General features: G+C 38.6%; 1 protein-coding gene across 36 annotated transcripts in view; it reads left to right on the forward strand.

The window, feature by feature from the left end:
* The window catches only part of EYA1 (EYA transcriptional coactivator and phosphatase 1), a 627,341-nt gene that overhangs the window by 476,671 nt on the left and 127,730 nt on the right, over window positions 1-22,940 (forward strand). For 14 of the 36 annotated variants that reach the window (XM_086336569.1, XM_086336567.1, XM_086336580.1 and 11 more), the window contains 3 exons: window positions 1,538-1,607; window positions 1,933-2,078; window positions 5,804-5,941. In XM_086336569.1, coding sequence (XP_086192695.1) covers window positions 1,538-1,607; window positions 1,933-2,078; window positions 5,804-5,941 — 354 coding nt within the window. The remainder of the gene's footprint in view (window positions 1-1,537; window positions 1,608-1,932; window positions 2,079-5,803; window positions 5,942-22,940) is intronic. The other 22 variants (XM_086336592.1, XM_086336571.1, XM_086336582.1 and 19 more) reach the window with 3 other exon arrangements.

Below are 22,940 nucleotides of genomic sequence, written 5' to 3' on the forward strand. Positions count from 1 at the left end.
TCCACCGCCTCTCCCTTCTATAAATTGCAGTATTTAACTTGTCCTCCCACGGCTATTTGTGTTGGCCTCCCCACGTGTGACACCCAGGACTTGTCTTTGCATGTTTGTGTCTGCAGCATGGAGCTCAATGCCTGGAACAGAGTGGTAACCCAACATGTGCCAAGAGACAAGGGAGGGGACGCCAGCCGGGCTAGCCGGCCCTCTCTTGTTCATATGGCCTCCGTCTCTTGCCAATAGCCAGAGGGTTGAAATCTAGCAACTCGGAAGAGTAAGACTGACCTCCGGCTATTCTCTTGTCACTGGATTAGGCCAGTCTTTTACCAGGAAAGGATTACTCATAGATTTTGAGATTCGAATGCAAATCTACCACTATTCTCCCGGACACAAGCTAGAAAATTACATTTTTGAAAAACATAACTGTATTGATGTGATGTTGTGAAAACATATAAAACTTGGGGTATGTGAAAGTTTACAAAGAGTCTTAATGTAGAATATAATAAATAAGAGCCTCTGCAGTGATTATTAGTAGAAAAAGAAAACAAACATATTACATCATATAATAATTGTACCCAAAGCATATATGCACCTTAGCCAGGAAAAGAACAGGAAGAATTTGAGGGTAAATGGGGCAATATGTATATAAATGTGTACATATATGTAAATGTGTGTATGTAAATGAGTGTATAGGTAAATGCATGAGGATAGTTATGTACATAAATAGAAACCAAGAATTAACATTTTAAGGTGTTAGCAAAAAGTATGTCTTTTTGCTTCTTTAGTTCAGAATGAGTGTAGAATATTTGCTAAGAGAGTTTAGTGCATTTCTGAGACTTACTGAGTCAAATCTGTGTGATTAAAAAGAAATGAAATTCTGCTTGAATGCTTAAATACTCTTTAAAAACAAAAACACAACTTTGTGACTTGGACACTGAAGTGGAGCACATATCTCTGAAAGGCACAGGAACATCCACCTCCAAGCAAGAAAGTAACAGGCTGAGTTTGCAACTTGAGAAATTTCATATAGGAATACATTTTTATTTTAAAAAATTGCTGAATCAGTGCAGGAAAATGAGAATCTGTCCTATTTCTACTCCCTTGAGAGACTAGACTGTGTTTCTTGGTACTATGGTCTCAGGGGTGTGTTTCCCCTTGAGTCCAAACAATAGACCAGAGGACTTTCCGGTCCTGCCTAGCCCTGTTCATCCCCCACCTTTGAGTGCATTGTTCCAAACAGTAGCCAGGACTCCCTGTGCTCTTAAAGTATTGCCACTGTAAAAGTCATCACTGACTAGTATTTAAGAAGATTGTGAGTGTATTTTCTAAGAGTTGATGTCAAATCAGAATCACTTAATCAGTGTCTGTAGGTTCCTTAGTATAGTCTAACTTTCTATTATGTTGACTTAGGAAATTGCTATTTCTGCAGATCAGAAAGGTCTATGATGTCATGTGGTCTACCCAGAGCTGAAACTATATCAGTGTTATCAAACACATATTTTGTGTTTTTCTTTCATGATTGTGCATTATTTTTCTTTTCCAGCCATTGGGAGCAGCAGCTTCAGCCCAAGACCAACTCATCAGTTCTCCCCACCACAGATTTATCCTTCCAAGTAAGATGTATTTTCTCTTAATCAATAAATAACTTTTCCAAGTAGTCTTTTACCTTATTTCAAGTCAGGTCTGGTGCCCACATGTTACATCTTAAGTTAAACTAAAGTGTGTTTCATAGAGACTTAAGTGTACTTATGTAAACTTATTTGGAGCAGCACCTAGGAGGGACACTGAAATATTTCAGTACTTTGTCTATGATAGTTGAAGGTTATACATGAAGAAACAATCTTTAACTAGAATTTATGATTTGGTTGTTAATCAGTTACCTTGCATGTTTCCATCTAATGCATGGGCTTTCTATTTTCTGTCATTTCTGACAAATAGCAGACCATACCCACATATTCTTCCTACCCCTTCCTCACAAACTATGGCTGCATATGGGCAAACACAGTTTACTACAGGAATGCAACAAGCTACAGCCTACGCCACGTACCCACAGCCGGGACAGCCCTATGGAATCTCCTCCTATGGTGAGTAATCCGGTTGCTTTAGCAGTGGTGTTGCCTAGTGGGCACACCTGTGCGTGTGAAAGTGTCACAGGAGTGGTATATAGAGATGGGGCTCTTGGTCACTTGAGAAAGGGCTGTTACCTTTTGTGTCTGAATTCTTAAAATGATTGTTTCTGATGAACATTGTAAGAAGGGGTGGCTGCTTATCTTGAGGTCAGAAGTGGCAGATGGATAGCATGGTTCATATGCTTTCTTGCTCTTTGGTTTTTTTCCCCCATTTATATCTCGGTTCTTAATTTGCCATTTGAACACTTGGTTTGGGAATCCAAAGTATTCTGGTGCATATTTCTGATAAAACTTCTGCGAATGAAGTCTTTTGGGGGTGAAGATTCATTTCCTATTTATCAGGTGCTGAGCTATGATTAGAGAAGTACAAGCCACATTCAACAAACCCTGGCTCTAAACTTGATGGGAGCAGTCGTTTCATATGTCAGTGTTATCAACCACTAGGAAAAGTGATCTATATCATGGCTTGGGCTGCACTTGAAAGAGCCCAATCAGGAAACATTGAAAGCTCACATCCTTATTTGTTCCCTCTCACCTGGAGATTATTTTTATCTTGGTGTAATTTAACTCAATTGTTAACAGGGTCAATGCCTATAAATTAAAAATAAAGCCAGCCAAACTTCAGAGTTTAATTCTTAAAAATCTTAGGATTCCAAAAATACCTTCTTTTCCATGGAATGGTAGCTATAATCTTAAACAAATTGCAACTTGTTGGAATATAAAAATATGAATTATTGGCATTTTATTACAAAATAAATAAAACCTGGTGATCCAGGAAAAAAATACATGAAATTTTGGAAGCAATGACTGAAAGAAAAAACTAGTGGATTATTTTGTGATCAATATTCTAATTTTCCTTCTGCTATTGTTGTTTCATAATCTTCTCAGTATGTTGAAACAAATAATGTTCTTCTTCAGGTATTTCATTGATCGTTAGAAGGTAAATTATCTTTGTTTTTTTGTCCTGTCTTTACCCCAGGCAAATTTCCCATATATACATTTTACAGAAATGAAAATCTAAATTATGTATTACTTCAGCTTTTATAGTTTTATTTTAAAAAGATCACAACTGAATGTGATCCAGTGAAGTGTTTTTCAACTAGACTTAAAAACAGGCATCAAATGGACTTCCTAGAATTATCTGTCATTTCCATGACTTTGCTGAGTTTCTTAAAATGATGTTAAATACAGATCAAATTATCTGTAATTTACTTTTAAACTGTTCTTGTGCTGAAAGAGGAAAAAGGTTCCATGATTTGAATTGTGTGACTTCAAATTCTGTAATGTGAATTAAGGCAATCCCCCAATTTATATTCTCAAATTTTATTTACAAGCTGATGATTTGAAATATAAATGTATATTCTAGGGCAAACAATATTCAAGTACTATAGATGTATCAATGCTGCCAGGAGAAGGTACCTTTCCTGGTACTGCTTTGGCTGCTACTCACATAACTCTCTTGGTTTTTTTGTTTTGCTCCTCCCCATTCAGTCATGGTTGGGCCCTTTGCCAATTTCTGGGTAAGGACTCCTCTAGTTTTAAACCATCAACAGATGTCTCTGTTGTTTGAAATAGTTGGTCCAGTAGGGTGAGCTGAGCAGACGTTCTAAGGTTATACTCCCAACTAGTAAAGTGAGAATGGGGATTTTCATATGGTAGGTGGGGATTGGGAAAGTGGTGAGAGTAAGGCTTTGTGTGAAGGACTTGATCCCAGAGCCTTCTGTGCTTATAAATCTGGGAGTAAATAATTCTCAGTCCTGAGCACTTTCCTGATCCACCCTCCTTCTTCTCTTTTTGTGCCTTGAAGGCAAGGAGATGCCCTAGAGCTTCTGGCCCGCCATTCTGTTTTTCTTGGGCCAGTGCATGGAAAAATATGGCAGCTTTCTTTTCATTGTTTGCTCCTGGAAGAAAAGCACATAATTTAAATTTATGGGTTTTAACCCTAAACTGATAGTTAAGATTCTGATGGTCTTAGAATTCTGACTGTCTCTGAGGACGTGTGTCCCCTGACTTTTTAATTAGACCCAGTGAGAAAAGATAGGCAAATGTTTTCCCAGTAAGGGCAGTGGGTCCGTGGGGAAGAAGGGGTCATGCCATTCTTCACTGGATCTGCATGGAGTCAACCAGTGGGATGAGTTTGCCAGCTCCTAGCTAGAAGCCATGGAGATGGGTGTCGCTATGGGCATTTTCTACCTCTTCCTGCTTTTCTTTACCTGTTCTTACCACAAAGATTCCCATTCTGAGCCTCCAGGCTGAAAACAGAGCTGGCACAGGTGAAGACTGAATGTACAACAGTATAGCATCAGAGAGAGAGAGAGAAGGAGAAAATCCCTATTGTGACCCTATGAGAAGGCATTGAGTTTCTGGAGCCATCAAACCACCTGTATCGGGCAGCTGTTTTTCCAGGGACCATTTATAAGTGTGGCTTATTCATTGGTTTGGGATTGCCTTTGCAGGGAAAGTGACATTTTTTTAAATGCCAAGGTTGTGTTAAGACTGTGATGCAAGGCCATTATGAGGTTGTTTAGAGATACTTCAGAAATTAGAGTAAGCTCTCTCAGCCAAGAGTCAGATTCTTCCACTGCCTTAGGAAAGTTACCTAAATTCATTCTACTGATGAAATTCCCCTAAAATGGAAATAAACAGTGAGACTACTGTGTATTCTAGATCCCAAAGATATTATTTATCTTAAGTGCAAAGTAAAATTATTCCAAAATGTGAATTCCCTTGGCAGACATTTTCCTCTCCTCCCTCTGTGGGAATTAAAGACAGTTGTTAACTTTCATGACTGTCTTTAATTATGATCCAAGGCTGAGCCTTGTGCAACGATACTGCCAAACCCAAGTCCTGAAATTAGGATGTCAGCCTGGTACTTTGGGATGTATTTGGGGGCACAAATACTTTATTTTTATATTATGTGATTTTTAAAAAGCATACTTTTAAAAATACATAAAAAGGTGTACTTTAGGTTACACTTAAAAAGTTATATTTGAATACATACTTGAAACTACAAGGGGCAAAAAGGGAACCATTGGTTTCCTTCATGCTGTTCTGTAGGACTGAATTTTTTACTATTCTGCCTTCCTTGTGTTTACTTTGTGGATACCTGGGAAAAGATTTCCTCCTGTGTTGCTTAATTCTATGTCCAGGATTGCGACCTCTGACCTCAAAATAAATTATGTACTAAAATCAGCATTGTGGTAGAAAGAGTAAAGAAAAAACTTTTTAAATGCTATGAGGTTAGAGACTTTTAATCACTTTTTAGGAAAAAATATTTTGATTTTGACATTAATGTAACAGTGTTTAGAACAATATAGTTCATTTTAATTGTGACTATTTCTGGACTATAAAGGTGATCTTAAACTCTTGTAAAACAGCACAATTAATTACAGAAGCTAAATTTTGTAACAACTAATCACTGGAGTTAAATTTTATAAAAAATAGAATTCAGGAAAACAAAAAAAGGAACAGTGGAGACAGGTATTCAAATCTTTCATAATCCTGTTTTTAGTTTTTTAATTGAAGGTAGAGTTAAGGGTATTTCACTCTAAGCATGTTTGGCCTTGGCTATTGAGATAATACTGGGAAAAGTTTGTGACTGGATAGCTGTGGGGGTGTTTTTGTATACTCACCAGCTGTTGAAAATGAACAGATAGATAAGCTATCACTAACTGATTTAGGTGCATTGTGGGCAGGCATCAAGACTGAAGGTGGATTGTCACAATCTCAGTCACCTGGGCAGACAGGATTTCTCAGCTATGGCACAAGCTTTGGGACCCCTCAACCTGGACAGGCACCGTACAGCTACCAGATGCAAGGTCTGTATACATACTGACATCGCTCCTTTCATTAACCCTACAGGATAATTAGATTCTAAAGTGGACCCTGCTATTCTGTATAAGTTGTGGATGATGGTAAGTGGACTGGGCTTGGAGGCAAGATGCCTGGTTCTCATTGGGCTCTTTACACACCTATTCGCCGAGCCTAAATTTCCTTATTTGTTATTAACATCCAGGGCTTAGACAGGATGATCACTAACATTCTTTTTCAAAAAGCTCTAAAATTTTTTGTGATGTTGAAGTTTTCTGCCTTTGCTTCTATCAGTGAAAAAAGGAATGGAAAAAAGTAGGAGTCTATGATGTAATATCCTAATGTGGACTGTCCTAAAAACTGACACTTATGGCCATTCAGCTTTTTTCAAGGGGCTGTGTTTTCTTCATTATCACATTTCTGGAAATGGAACCGTGATAAGTGTTGGCTAAATAATCTGTCAAAGACCAGGAGATCAAATTGACAGCCACTCAATGCATCTTCAAGATATTGCTTCCAAGGACCCATTCCTGGGTTCTGATTTTGAAACTGTAGACAAAACATAATGTTAAGTACATGTCATATCATAAGGATGACAGCTGAAAGTTTGTATTGTCAAACTCTTTCAAGAGTAGGCATTACTGTAATTGGCAGATTATTGTCATGCAAATGTGTCTGTAAAGTACTTGAAATCTGTTCTTGCATAATTTAAACATTCTTCTAATATATATATATTTACTACTAATTAGTTCAATAAATCATATCCTTTCAATAGTGCCAAACTATAGTCAAATTGCTTCCCAGGTGGCACAGTGGTGAAGAATCTGTCTGCCAGTGCTGGAGATACGAGTTCAATCCCTGGATCAGGAAGATTCCCTGGAGGAGAAAATAGCAACTTACTCCAGGATTCTTGCCTGGGAAGTCCCTTGAACAGAGGAGACTAGTGGGCTACAGTCCATGGGGTTGCAAAGAGCCAGACATGACTGAGCGATTGAGCGAATTCTACTATAATTCACACTATAGTAGAATTAAATATCTGTTTTAAAATTTTATTTGCTTTTCTTTATTGAAGTGTAGTTGATATATAATATTACATACATTATAGGTGTGCAACATAGTGATTAACCTTTTTAAAGGTTATATTTCATTTATAGTTGCTACAAAATGCTGGCTGTGTTCCCCATGTTGTACATGTACTCTGTGTACATACGTGTGCGTGTGTGTGCGCTAAGTTGCTTCAGTTGAGTCTGACTCTGTGTGACCCTATGGACTGTAGCCTGCCAGGCTCCTCTGTCACAGATAAAGAGAACAAACTCGTGGTTACCAGTGGGGAGAGAAAAAGGGGAACGGACAAGATAGGGTAGGCCTGCTGTCCTCTCCCCACTGGAAAACACTAGTTTGTTCTCTCTGTCTGTGAGTCTGTTTCTTTTTTGTTATATTCACTAGTTGTATTTATTAGAGTCCACATACAATTGATATTGAGGTGACTTAGCACATAATTGATATCATACAGTATTTGTCCTCCTCTGTCTGACTTATTTCACTTGTCATAATGCCCTTCAAGTCCATTCATGTTGCTACAAGTGGCAAAATCTCAATGTTTTTTATGGCTGAGTAGTATTCCACTGTGTGTGTGTGTGTGTGTGTGTACATGTACATACACACCACATCTTTATCCATTCATCTGTTTGAAGACACTTAGTAACCTGCTATTTTTAGTAACATATAAACATCTTTTCATATCAATAAATTCTGTAGCATCATTTTAATGGCTGCATGGTTTCATAGATGTATCTTATTTAATCCATTCTCAGACGTCTAGAGCAATTCTACGAATGTCTTATGTGCATCCTTAATAATTCCCTTTGAGTAAATTTAAGTGTGGCTAGGTAAACTGTTTTAAACTCATTTAAGGATTTGTAATGTTTTTACACAAAGAAGGGCTGTGAATTAGAGTGAACACATTAAATATTTAACTTTTAAAAATTTGTCATTTTGGAAGGTCTGAGATTTTATTGTTATTTTCATGTGCATTTTTCGAAAATTGAGCTGATAAACCATTTTTTCTTTTCTAACATGGTGATGTTCATCTTTTCTTATTATTTCTTATACTACACTTCTTAAACTTTGGTAATGTTTTATAGATATTTTTCTATAAAATATTTTTTATATTTTATAATGTTTTCTATAAAACATAAATTTCTATATTCTATAATGTTTTCTATAAAACATTATGTAATAGATACATTTCCAGTTTATCATTTTAAAGAGCTTTTTTCCCTGCATGGGGAAGGTAAAATTTTATGGGACCAGATCCATTAATCCTTTCATATTTGTTTTGCCTTTGGTATAAAAAGGGCTGAATTATAAAGTTTTGAAATACTTGATGGCTACAAAGTTAAAACTGTCTTACAATGGATGATGTTTATTGTTAGAAGGATATTACTTTTGTGCCCGATTCCAAAATTTGAAAGCTGCCTTGGGAAAAGAACTATGGTTGTGTACATGCTAAATGTCAGTTGAGTGAAGGGATAAAAAGAACAGAAAGTGATGAGACTACATTGAAGAATTGAACCATCTTAGGCTTTAATAGTGAAATGGTTCATAAGGTGAGTAAAGTCTGTAAAGTTCATTTGTGTGAAGTAGAGAGAAAGTAGACAAACAGATAAATGAACTATGCAATTGCGGAGTCTTGGGAAAGTTAGGGGAAAAAGTTGGGTGCTGTGGTGGGTTCCATTCTACCCTGGGCATACAGGTCTCTTAAAGGAGAAGTGGATCCTAAGAGTCCAAATGAAATAGATGAAGTGCCCTCCAGAGAAGAGGGATTACCTACATGTGTGATTCCTGGGCTTGAGCCCACATGCAGCCAGCCCCTTGGCTACCATCCACAATGCGTTGAGTATAGAAATTGCAAGTAAGTGTTTAGAAATGTTTATGGTATGTCATAGTAAACTTATTATGTTGGTGAAATGAAACACTAATATTAAGAAATCAGACATGGACTCTGTGTCTTTTCTTTTTTCACCTCATTCTTTTAGTCATATGTAACTATTATATTTTGCTAAGTTGTCAGTCTGAGAAGGATTAGAAGTAAAAACAGGGTTGTATCTTGGGGAATTCAAGAAGGGCGGCACTTGAGAGTTCTTTTTTAAGGCAGTTATAATCTTTTGCTTTCTAGTTTTGGCATATGTCCTAATATTGGAGATTCAGTTCATAATTTTTCATTTATTCAAGTTTACTTTAATAACTGTATTATCAACTGGCCATATTGAAGAAATTAAAGATCTTTTAAAATTAGAGGATAGTTATTTTACAATATTGTGATGATTTCTGCCATACATCAACATGAATTAGCCATAGGTATGTGTATATATATATATATGTCCCCTCCCTCCTTTCCTCTCAGATCAAAAGCTTATGTGGCAGAAAATTCCTAAGAGAACTAGCTAGCTATCAGATGTAAGTATAGCTTAAGAGTATAAAGAAGAATGGAAATGAAGAAGAAAAAGTTAACTTGGAGGAGGAAAAGAGTCTTCATTTTAAAGCAGAAATAAGGACATTTGTAGAACTAAATGTAGCATTGCTCTCTAGTCATAGATTTCATTGCATCTGGGATATTGCATTAAAACTTTTTGTGTTTTTAGGCATACTCTGGTTGAATGGTCTTTCCAGTGGGATTTTAGAACCCATTTTCACTAAAATTTTGTTTCATATGAATGTTTGTATAATGGCACTTTGCTCATTTTTAGAGTAATCTGAAAATATGATTTTCACACATCAAGCCAGAGAATACCATGCTGTTAACTTGAAACTTGCCAAAATGATGATGGATAATGATACATGATATTCTGTGTACTACTTATAGTCACATATGGATAAATAACTAAACTGATTAATATGAATTTCTTAAACATCAAGTGCATTGTAAAAAAAATTGGCAAAACTAATACAATTATGTAAAGTTTAACAATAAAATAAAAAAAAATGGAATGGATGAAATGATATTATATGTCCAGTTGTGGGAATCTGTTGACCTTTGTCGTTCAATACTGTTTTTCAATATAAAACTTTCTATAATGTATAAAATTATTTTTAAAATTCTCCAAATTCTATTATCCTTAATGGATCACAGTGATTTTTGTTCATATCACTCTTATAGCTGTTAAAAATTCTTAGAATCCTGGATGACAGTATACATATTTTAGTGATTTGGGAGTATTGATGTTTTACTTAGCTTTTTCTCCAAGATCTTTTGACCTTTAAAATATAAAATATGATGAGTTATTCAGAGATTTAGCTGCTAAGACTTCACATTAGGATTTCACAATATTAGAAGAAGTACTTTAGTAACCAAGATGACTCGAACTAACTCAGTGGTGGCATATATGCTTTAGGTGTTGTGCTGATTAACTTCAGGAGAATTTATGATGATCACCTCTTTGGTTTGTCAGATTTAGAAGGTTGGACTAAAGATATAATCTTGCTTTCTGGCAAACAGTGTAGGTACTGGAGTCAAGCTGCCTGTTGAACACCCTGCCCTTGCTATTGTGGGACTTCAGCATGGGTTCACCTTCATGATTCCATTTCTTTGTCTTGAATATCGTCTGTTCCCACAGCAGTGGGCTTCCCAGGTGGTTCAGTGGTAAAGAATCTGCCTGCCGATTCAGGAGATGCAGGTTCAGTCCTTGGGTCAGGAAAATACCCTGGAAGAGGAAATGGAAACTCACTGCAGTATTCTTGCCTGGAGAATCCCATGGAGGAACCTGGCAGGGTTGCAGAGTTGGACACGACTGAGCAACTGAGTGCATACACATACCCACTGTAGTGTGACTAGAATTCATTGAGATTATCTGTGTATGGGCTTCTACGGTGGCTCAGTGGTAAAGGACCCACCTGCAATCCAGGGGATGCTGGTTTGATCCTTGGATTGGGGAGATTCCCTGAAGAAGGAAATGGCAACCCACTCCAGTATTCTTGCCTGGGAAATACCAAGGACAGAGGAGCCTAATGGGCTATGGGATTGCGAGAGTCAGACATGACTTATCACTCTGACCGACATCTAGCACTGGTAAGCATTTAAATGCTTAGTTTCATTTAACTGTGTTCATTTTGCTAGTGATCTGGTGGTGGTGATTATTATTATTATCATTATCATCATCATCATGTAATAGTTCCAGATTAGGAAGCACTGCCAAATTCTCCTTCTCTTGCATTTCCCAGGAGGAAGAAAAAAAAAAATATATATATATATATATGAAATAAATATAAAAATTTGATATATACATTATATATATAACCAGCATAGATTGTTCCAAGAACCCAGTAATCAAATAATCATGGCTAGAAAAGAGCCAGATCTAACTAATATGCTGGCAAGGAAGGAAAATCACTGTCAGCAAAGGTCAGGCTTTGTGTACATCATACAAAAATGTAGAAGAAACAAGAGAAAGCAGCCAAGAACATCAAGAAAATCAGAAGAGAGGAAAGGCTCTGTTGGCAACAGTGGTGGTGGGTGCTGGAAAGCAGGAGCCATGGGTAACACAGAAGGGTCCTGGACAAAGAAATGAACTGAGCTTCCTAGGTGGTGCCAGTAGTAAAGAACTTGCCTGCCAATGCAGGGGATGTAAGAGACCCAGGTTTGATCCCTGGGTCGGGAGGATCCCCTGGAGAAAGAAATAACAACCCACTCCAGTGTTTTTGCTTGGGAAATCCCATGACAGAGGAGCCTGGACGGCTACAGTCCATAGGATTGCAGAGTCGGATACGATGAGTGACTTAGCACACAGGGATGGGAAGGAAAGAAGTAGAAACTGAGTCCTTATGCCCCAGAAATCCCTGCAGTCACAGTGCAACTTTGAGAGGATCTGATGGGGAAAATGGAGGTGAAAGCCATTTTAAACACAAAATTTAGTTCGGAAGCCACAATTAGAGAGGACAATGGGAACGTGACAAGCTATGCTCTATCAGGGTAGAAAACTCTTGTCCGTAACACAAAATAACAGCTACCATTGATTGTGCACCTATCATAGGCCCAAGACTTTTCTAATTATTTTACATATATTGTCTCATTTAATCCTTAAAATAACCTTGAACAGTGGCTTTAAAGCAACAGTTCAGTTCAGTTCAGTCCCTTAGTCGTGTCCGACTCTTTGCGACCCCATGAACTGCAGCACGCCAGGCCTCCCTGTCCATCACAGACTCCCGGAGTTCACTCAGACTCACGTCCATCGAGTCAGTGATGCCATCCAGCCATCTCATCCTCTGTCGTCCCCTTCTCCTCCTGCCCCCAATCCCTCCCAGCATCAGAGTCTTTTCCAATGAGTCAGCTCTTCGCATGAGGTGGCCAAAGTACTGGAGTTTCAGCTTCAGCATCATTCCCTCCAAAGAAATCCTAGGGCTGATCTCCTTCAGAATGGACTGGTTGGATCTCCTTGCAGTCCAAGGCACTCTCAAGAGTGTTCTCCAACACCACAGTTCAAAAGCATCAATTCTTCGGCGCTCAGCCTTCTTCACAGTCCACCTCTCACATCCATACATGACCACAGGAAAAACCATAGCCTTGACTAGATGGACCTTTGTTGGCAAAGTAATGTCTCTGCTTTTCAATATGCTATCTAGGTTGGTCATAACTTTCCTTCCAAGGAGTAAGTGTCTTTTAATTTCATGGCTGCAGTCACCATTTGCAGTGATTTTGGAGCCCAGAAAAATAAAGTCTGACACTGTTTCCACTGTTTCCCCATCCATTTCCCATGAAGTGATGGGACCAGATGCCATGATCTTAGTTTTCTAAATGTTGAGCTTTAAGCCAACTTTTTCACTCTCCTCTTTCACTTTCATCAAGAGGCTCTTTAGTTCCTCTTCACTTTCTGCCAGAAGGGTGGTGTCATCTGCATATCTGAGGTTATTGATATTTCTCCCGGCAATCTTGATTCCAGCTTGTGTTTCTTCCAGTCCAGCGTTTCTCATGATGTACTCTGCATATAAGTTAAATAAACAGGGTGACAATATACAGCCTTGACGTACTCCTTTTCCTATTGGGAACCAGTGTGTTGTTCCATGTCCAGTTCTAACTGTTGCTTCCTGACCTGCATATAGGTCTCTCAAGAGGCAGGTCAGGTGGTCTGGTACTCTCATCTCTTCCAGAATTTTCCACAGCTTATTGTGATCCACACAGTCAAAGGCTTTGGCATAGTCAATAAAGCAGAAATAGATGTTTTTCTGGAACTCTCTTGCTTTTTCCATGATCCAGCGGATGTTGGCAATTTGATCTCTGGTTCCTCTGCCTTTTCTAAAACCAGTGTGAACATCTGGAATTTCATGGTTCACATATTGCTGAAGCCTGGCTTGGAGAATTTTGAGCATTACTTTACTAGCGTGTGAGATGAGTGCAATTGTGCGGTAGTTTGAGCATTCTTTGGCATTGCCTTTCTTTGCAATTGGAATGAAAACTGACCTTTTCCAGGCCTGTGGCCACTGCTGAGTTTTCCAAATTTGCTGGCATATTGAGTGTAGCACTTTCACACCATCATCTTCCAGGATTTGAAATATCTCAACTGGAATTCCATCACCTCCACTAGCTTTGTTCGTAGTGATGCTTTCTAAGGCCCACTTGACTTCACATTCCGGAATGTCTGGCTCTAGATGAGTGATCACACCATGGTGATTATCTGGGTCGTGAAGATCTTTTTTGTACAGTTCTTCTATGTATTCTTGCCACCTCTTCTTAATATCTTCTGATTCTGTGAGGTCCATACGATTTCTGTCCTTTATCGAGCCCATCTTTGCATGAAATGTTCCCTTGGTATCTCTAATTTTCTTGAAGAGATCTCTACTCTTTCCCATTCTGTTGTTTTCTTCTGTTTCTTTGCACTGATTGCTGAAGAAGGCTTTCTTATCTCTTCTTGCTATTCTTTGGAACTCTGCATTCAGATGCTTATATCTTTCCTTTTCTCCTTTGCTTTTCGCTTCTCTTCTTTTCACAGCTATTTGTAAGGCCTCCCCAGACAGCCATTTTGCTTTTTTGCATTTCTTTTCCATGGGGATGGTCTTGACCCCTGTCTCCTGTACAATGTCACGAACCTCATTCCATAGTTCATCAGGTACTATGTCTATCAGATCTAGGCCCTTAAATCTATTTCTCACTTCCACTGTATAATCATAAGGGATTTGATTTAGGTCATACCTGAATGGTCTAGTGGTTTTCCCTACTTTCTTCAATTTAAGTCTGAATTTGGTAATAAGGAGTTCATGATCTGAGCCACAGTCAGCTCCTGGTCTTGTTTTTGTTTATTGTATAGAGCTTCTCCATCTTTGGCTGTAAAGAATATAATCAGTCTGATTTCAGTGTTGACCATCTGGTGATGTCCATGTGTAGAGTCTTCTCTTGTTGTTGTTGGAAGAGGGTGTTTGCTATGACCAGTGCATTTTCTTGGCAAAACTCTATTAGCCTTTGCCCTGCTTCATTCCATATTCCAAGGCCAAATTTGCCTGTTACTCCAGGTGTTTCTTGACTTCCTACTTTTGCATTCCAGTCCCTTATAATGAAAAGGACATCTTTTGGGGGTGTTAGTTCTAAAAGGTCTTGTAGGTCTTCATAGAACCCTTCAACGTCAGCTTCTTCAGCGTTACTGGTTGGGGCATAGACTTGGATTATTTGATATTGAATGGTTTGCCTTGGAAACGAACAGAGATCATTCTGTCGTTTTCGAGATTGCATCCAAATACTGCATTTTGAACTCTTTTGTTGACCGTGATGGCTACTCCATTTTTTCTGAGGGATTCCTGCCCACAATAGTAGATATAATGGTCATCTGAGTTAAATTCACCCATTCCAGTCCATTTTAGTTCACTGATTCCTAGAATGTCGACATTCACTCTTGCCATCTCTTGTTTGACCACTTCCAGTTTGCCTTGATTCATGGACCTGACATTCCAGGTTCGTATGCAATATTGCTCTTTAAAGCATCAGACCTTGCTTCTATCACCAGTCACATCCACAGCTGGGTATTGTTTTTGCTTTGGCTCCATCCCTTCATTCTTTCTGGAGTTATTTCTCCACTGATCTCCGGTAGCATATTGGGCACCTACTGACCTGGGGAGTTCCTCTTTCAGTATCCAATCATTTTGCCTTTTCATACTGTTCATGGGGTTCTCAAGGCAAGAATACTGAAGTGGTTTGCCATTCCCTTTTCCAGTGGTAAAGCATAAGAACCTGAAAATGCTGATGAATACATCAAAATGGAGAATGGCTTAGAATTGTCAGACCCTGCCATGTTTCTACTCAATTGCATGACAGCACCTATAGGGGAGGCACTGATAGAAAACTACCAAAAAAAAAAGAAATGTAGTTGCTGATAGTATTTATTTTCTGAAGAGTAGATTTGCTCTTTTTATAGCTGAGACACACTGCGTCACATAGCCCACTATGTAATTAGTCAAAAATACCAGCTCACGAAGCTCTAGAAAAAAAATTTTTAGACAGTTCATTTCTGAGCACTCTTTTTTTTTTTTTTTTAATGGAACTTAAGGAAAAGATTTATTTGGGAATTTGTGGGCATTTTGGCACTGCCTGGCCCTGTGAACTAGGCTAGCCTTGGTGCCCTCATTTAGTCCAGGTAAACTTTCTGAATCCTTCCAGCTCCAATACTCAACACTTCTGTCTGTGGCAGGCTCTTATGAATCCAGTACATGCTGTTTTAAGCCAAAATGGCTTGGATTTTTGCTTTATATGCACTAACAGTAAAAGCCCATGGAGTAAAACCTCAGGGACTGGAAAATCTGATTGCTTTTACCTTTGCTGCAAGATTCTGGAAAATTCTATCTCTGCTTTCATTGGATCTCTTTTGCGCATCCAGTTAAAGATTAGAAATTTCAGTTTAACAGAGAAGGACAAAGTGTTTCTGTTCATCAAGGACTGCAGAGTTAGCTCCAGGAGGTGAAATCCTTACTGTTACTTTTTGATATCTTCCTGCTCCCCAGGGTCAGTCTCTGTTTCTGGGAGAAGATTTGGATGGTATGAGATTTTTCTTCACATGCCATTGACAAACATGCAAATGAGCGAACTGAATGAGGGAGTGTAGACTGACACAGGGTGCCTGGAGACCCCTGGGTCAACTGCGCAGATCCTGTACACAGTGTTTTCAATGCTGCCAATCAGAGGACACTGACAGCAAGAATGAAGAGGGTGCAAGTTTGTGTTTATGTCTGGGGGGCGGTGTGTACACACACACATGCTCACATGTACTAAGAGCAGAGAAACCATTTAGGAGAAACAACTTTAGCCTTTGATTCACCGACCTGTTTCACAGAATATCTGCCCAGTTTGTCAAAAGCAAACTTTATTCTCCTTTTGTATAAAAGAGGCATCTGATTTGAAATCAATCTTTTAGTTATAGTATTTTAAAAACCACAAGTTCTGGACCTATTGCTGTCATTCCTGTTCATTTTTCCCCCACATCCTATACACTATAGAGTACCATCAGCCACCGAAGACAAGAGAGTATTCATAATTTTGAGGCCAAGGGACTTCCCTGGTGGTCCAGTGGTTGATTCTGTGCTTCCACTGCAAGGGGCATGGGTTCAATCCCTGGTCAGGGATCTAAGATCCCACATGCCACATGACACAGCCAAAAATAATAATTTTGAGGCTGAGTCATAGGAAGAAAATGACATTTTGTTTAGAAATCTGTTTGAAATAAGGAAAATGCAAACAATTTTCACACTAAAAGCAATTCAAACTAAGTCTGGCCTCTTAACTGGTTAAGCTTCAGCTTTGAGGCAAACCCAGCTTGCCATGATAACTTAGTTCTATTGATCGCCATTTGCAGGTTGACCAGCTTGTGGTTTTGTTTTATCTGGTAGTATGTCTGAAACTGTTGTTGGATAAGACTCTTGAGAGTCCCTTGGACTGCAAGGAGATCCAACCAGTCCATTCTGAAGGAGATCAGCCCTGGGATTTCTTTGGAGGGAATGATACTGAAGCTGAAACTCCAGTACTTTGGCCACCTCATGCGAAGAGTTGACTCATTGGAAAAGACTCTGATGCTGGGAGGGATTGGGTGCAGGAGGAGAAGGGGACGGCAGAGGATGAGATGGCTGGATGGCATCACTGACTCGATGGACGTGAGTCTGAGTAAACTCCGGGAGTTGGTGATGGACAGGGAGGCCTGGTGTGCTGCAATTCATGGGGTCGCAAAGAGTCGGACATGACAGAGCAACTAAACTGAACTGAACTGATGTCTGAAATACACGAATGTTTTGCTGGGCATGGAAAGGCCTCTATCACAATGGCAGTTAGAAGTTAAGATTCATAACGACTCTAATTCTGTTCGTTTGGGGAAATGAATTTGGAATTTACCCATCGTAAAATCCTTGATTAGTTTATTATCGTGGTGTGTTCAAAGCAGTCCTGCCTTGTGTTCACGGTCGTAGGTGGAGTGGATGGAGGTGTTGGAGAATTGCGGTGGTTGTGTAGAACGCCTTTCTGAGTGCTTTATTGCCCCAGAATAGCAATGAGGTGGGGGACATTCTGTCATTCTGTAGCAAGAAGGTGTCAGGATTTGCCTAGGTAGATGAGAGGGACTACACAGATGTACATGCCCGAAACCCTACTTTGTTTATTTTCTTTTAGGCTTTATTGCTCTCTCTTAGAGGAGAAAATAACGGCAAATTCTAACTCCCTCTTTGTATTCAGTGTATAATGTTGTTTGTTCTGTTAAAGAGATTGGAGGCCCACCCAGTGAGGAAGGGCCATAAATAAGGACAGAGGTTTGTTAATGGGACGGGGAAGGGTGACAGTTCCATAGTTCTCTGAAGCTTACTTGCTCTAGGGCTTGTTATCAAGTGGGAACCATCCAATAATAATCTAATAAGGGCAACCCCCCTGATTTTCTTTGGTCTGCCTGTCTGTAGTTTTTCGAATATATAGCTGAAGTCTTTCAGTTTATTAGGCTTTTAGAACTTCAAAATGGCTTAGCAAAATATACTATTAAAGTTTTTCCATTACCTATAGAAATGATATTTTTCCTAGCTTGCAAATATACAGTTTTAAGGAAGTATTTACTAAACCTTTTTAATAATCTGCTCTGATAAAGCATTTGAAGTTTGCACTTTCTGGCATAAAGTGACAGAAGAAAGTTATAATTGGAGAATTGCCATTTCAGCTCGCCCTGATTGTTCACAATTTCTCTTAATTGCTTTGCCAGTCTGCTCACATTTATATTTGAGTTTGTGGAAATTTTTGCATTGCAGATTTTTTTTTTCTTACTTAAGTTGATTTTTTAGCAGTAATATTTGGTTTTACGTATTTTGGCATCTTATGTTATTTCAAGTGACAAATGTTGGAAATTGTAGGGAAATCTTTTGAAGTCAGTAATAGCAGTAATTAGTTATCAGTATCCACATTCTTGTCTGTATGAACTGGTTTTTATTAAAATATAGAGAAATAGATCAATAAAGGTAAATATTAAGGCTTTGCCATCTTTATGACATTAGTTAAAAATTATCTTTGACGTAGAAAAATTATTACTGAGATATAAAAGAATAGTCCTTGGCTTGGTCCTTTAAAATCCTTCTTATAAGAAAAGAAGAAAACTTTGGTTTTAAAAAGTAGCCCATCTGGCCTTCAGAGGCCTTTCCCCAGGGAGCTGCGCCGACTTCTGCCACATAGATCGCGCCTGATGATGGACATAGCCCATGGCAAAGAGGCCAGGGAAGAAAAGCAAATGGACTTTTGTGAAAATACACGGGGGACAAATAGCATCCTGCTTGCTGAGTAAGTGCTAGAAAATGCTCTAAAACATGGTAAGTACAGACAGGCCCCTGCAGGTTCCAGCATTCTTATGTTGGCTGGGATTCTGGTTTTTAATGCGAGTCCTTGTTCTCTGTGAAGTAGACCTTTGACCTATATGTTACCTTTTTTTTTTGGAACTTTTTTGAAGTTATAGCTGGGCAGTGTTCTCTAGGTTAAATCACACACAAAATGTTGATTTATCATTTTAAATCATGTTATAAATCAACATAGACTGGGTTCTTAACTATGAAAAGTACTTAGGATTTATTAATAAAGATTTGGAAGGATCAGTTTAGTTTTAAACTATAATTGCTTAGCACCTATAGAACCGGGTGGCCACACAGGGTCTCCTAGCAGGACTGTTTCTTGTTTGTTACGGTTGACGAGACCACCACCCTTTCCCTGTAGGAACCCCTCATGGTGACAAGAAGAAAGCCAGTCTTTCTGATACACTATCTTTTGGGTGACTGTATAATTTACTTTTAAAATTATCTACCAGCTTCAAAAGAGTTATAATGAAGAAGTCTTTTAGAAATGAGATCGTTTGTTTCCAGATTCATTTATGAAAAATTTCTCAGATGCCCTTGTCTCTCGCTTTGTGTGTCAGTGATGTTTGTGTAGCCAAAAATTAATACCACTTTTCAACCCCCCCCTTATTCCTTTTCCTTTTGGTAACCCTCATTTTGTTTTCTTACCTCTCTGAGTCTGTTTCTGTTTTGTAAGCAAGTTCATTTGTATCATATTTTAGATTCTGCATATAAGTGATTAGCAGATACAAGCTACTATATACAAAACAGATAAACAAGGACCTACTGGATAGCACAGGAAACTAATATCTTACAATAACATAATGGAAAAAATATGAATAAGAATATGTATTAATATACATATAAGTGACTCACTTTGCTGTACATCAGAAACTTACGCAACATGGTAAGTCAACTCTACTTCAGTACTAAAAACTAAAATAAAAATACCACTTTTCACAATATTATAACTCACTTCAGCATTACTGAGTCAGAGCACGTAAAGGATGGATTTGGTGTGGTAGAATGGTGAACACTGGCCTGAAAGTGGAGTTAATGGCCACTCCCTAACTCAGGGTTCTTGGGCCAGGAAATCACCATTATCTCTGCTTTTTAGAAAGTGACAGGTGGCCCATAATAATAATTATTATCTCACATACTGATGTGGGAAATAACCTGAGACAATGGATATGGAAATCCTGAAGTATAAATGGGTGGTAAACACACAGAATGTTACTGCATTCTGAATTTGAAATTTTTCATTTGCAACCGAGTCCCTTCTTTTCATTCATATACCCATGATACCAGTCCATAGGGTCTCAAAGAGTCGGACACGATTCAAGTGACTTAGCACGTATGCACTGGTGATACATCGATATCTGACTGAGCTAGATCAGTGAGATTTTATGAGCTGTTCAAAATTCATGATGCTTTAGTCAGTTTAAGATTTTATTGGATTTTAAACTCTGTGGGATTTTCTTTCTGGAAACTCAGACATTTTAAATCCTTCCAGAAGGTGCTTATAGGCCCTGCATTTAATATTCTTCATATAATTTGTATCTGAAGTAGTAATTATAATCTACTTTTTAAAGATAAGCCTTTATACACCACCATCTAGTTTAAAAGAAATAAGCAAAGTGTGTGTCCTCTTGATAAAAGCCTGAGAAATAAACAATTGCTATATGGTTATTTTTTCCTTTCCCCACTGTTGTTTTTGTTGCCGAATAAATAAGGAACTTGAGAGGTGTTTTCTTTCCTCTTGTCTGTTGGGCCTTCAGATCCCCCTTCTAAATGGCCTTCTACCTTCACCATATTAAAAAAAAAAATTGTGGAAAGGTTTCCATTCTTCCTATACCTAATTATGAGAGTTGTGTCGTCTCTGGATGCTGTTGTCATTACCATCTTGAATTGGAACTCTCAAATAACTAGTTCTGTCTCCTGCTGGAGCCTCCATGAAGCTCTTCAAAGGCCTGAAATGAACACAGTTTCTTCTTCTCCACATGTTATTGTTGTTTAGTCACTAAGTTGTGCCAACTCTTTTGCAATACCCTGGACTGTAGCCTGCCGGCTCCTCTGTCCGCTGAAATTTTCCAGGCAAAAATACTGCAGTGGGTTGCCATTTCCTTCTCTAGGGAATCTTCCTGACCCAGGGATCGAACCCACGTCTCCTGCCTGGTAGACAAATTCTATACCACCTGGGAAGCCCTCTTCATGTGAGCCAGGTGAATAAATATAACACATGTTCTTAAGGAACTTGTCATTATGAAAACAAGACCAATGAAGGCTTGTTTAGTACAAGAACAATGGTATCGATTATTTTTGAGCTTACGTTCCCAGAGGTCAAGTCAATGCAGAGAAGAACTGTCTGGGAAAGCTGATTGGGAAGACAGGACTTTAGCCAGATCGTAAAGATGGGAAATGGGGACTGACAGAGGGAAGCATTAAGTAAGAGGAGCAACAGTGAATGAGTTTTCAGGATAACATCCTGAATTCATGTAGTGAGCTGTGGACGGGCAAGCCTTAGGAAGTAGCTTGATCAGCATATTCCTCCCCTGGGCACCTCCAACCCCAACTCCCCTTTTCCAGCTCCAGTTGTATCTTTGCATTTATAACAGCTTCCCCCACCTCCTGCAATCCTTAAAAGGAGAATCAGAAATCATAACATTTCCTATGTCCTAATATAGTATGATCAACATTCAGATCCCTGGGTTTTTCTGATAAAGAATCTCATTTCTTTTCCTAAACTGTTATTCTTTTCTTAAATGATCAGGAAACTTCTGTCACCCTTCTTGAGTCTCTCTTTCTCCTGGGCTATAAACCTCTCACTCTTGGATCTTCTCCTCTGGATAGTTTATCCTTACCCCCAGCCAAGAGTACCCTTCTTGACATTCTTTGTGTATTTTCTGTGTATTGTCCTTCCGAGTCAAACTAGATGTTTTCATTTCATTGACTGAGCAGCTCCCTGTCAGAACTTAACAGTGCCTACATAGGTAACACAAGCTGATATTTCATGGTGGTGTTTTCATGAGATTGTGTGTTTTTAAACTTTCCTCAAGGGATAGACTCATGACATTGGCTTCTTTGGGTCCACAGTACCCTCTAGGATAGTAACTGTGCCTGTAATTAGATGTGCCCATACATGCTGTGGACTGAACTAATTTGAAAAGTTTTTATTTCCATAACATATATAATCTTTCCATTCAGAATATAAAAGTTCTTAACTCTAAGAAGAAGGCAATGGAGGGACTTCCCTGGTGCTCCAGTGGTTAAGACTGTACACTCTCAATGAATGGAGGCATGGGTCCAATCCCTGGTTTGGGAACTAAGATCCCACATGCTGTGCAGTTCAGCCAAAAAATAGGAAAAAAAAACAACAACAATGGCATGAATATTAATTTTGTCTTAGAGATGTTCTGAAAGGAAAGATTTTTCCAGTGTTCTAGTCAGGAAAGGAATTTCTCCTCTCCCTGCCAGAAAAGAATAATGGCTATGATTTTTTTTTTTTTTTAACAATAATAAACTATTTAAACAGGTAAGATTTTCCTTTTCACTAATGGGAAAGAAAGTGTCCCACTGCCACCCTGCTCGGAAGGTAACTTAATTCCCAACTCTACCAAGAATAATATTGAGCATTATTGGAGCTCCATTTGAACCAAACTCTGTCAAACTCCTTGAGTGAGAAATAATGGGTTCTAAATGGGAGCTCTTTCTACTTTGGGGAATTTTAATGATATAATGTTACATAAAATGTCAAACAATTTATCATAGAATATTTCTGTTCTCTTTTTATCTGGAGATGACTTTTCATGTAAAATCATTTGTGTCTAGAAAGGAAAATACTTCTGTATTTTATTTTGATAAATGAGTTCTCAATACTAAGCCTAATTCTGTGATCTAACATTGTAAATGAAGACTTATGAATCGGACAGAAACTATCTTAAAGCAGGGGTCCCCAACCTCCGGGATCTAACATCTGATGATCTGAAGTGGGGCTGATATAATAATAATAGAAATAAAGTGCAAGATACATGTAATGCACTTGAATCATCCTGAAATAATCCACCCCCCACCCCAGGTCTGTGAAAAAATTATCTTCCATGGAACCAGTCCCTGGTGCCAAAATGGTTCGGGTCTGCTGTCTTAGAGGATGGATCCTAATGGAAGAAGGGAGTCTGTTTTTCCTGGTCATGT

The sequence above is a fragment of the Bos grunniens genome, chromosome 14 (assembly GCF_055505025.1).
Source record: "Bos grunniens cultivar Pamir isolate PY7600 chromosome 14, Bosgru_T2T1.0, whole genome shotgun sequence".
NCBI lineage: Eukaryota > Metazoa > Chordata > Mammalia > Artiodactyla > Bovidae > Bos > Bos grunniens.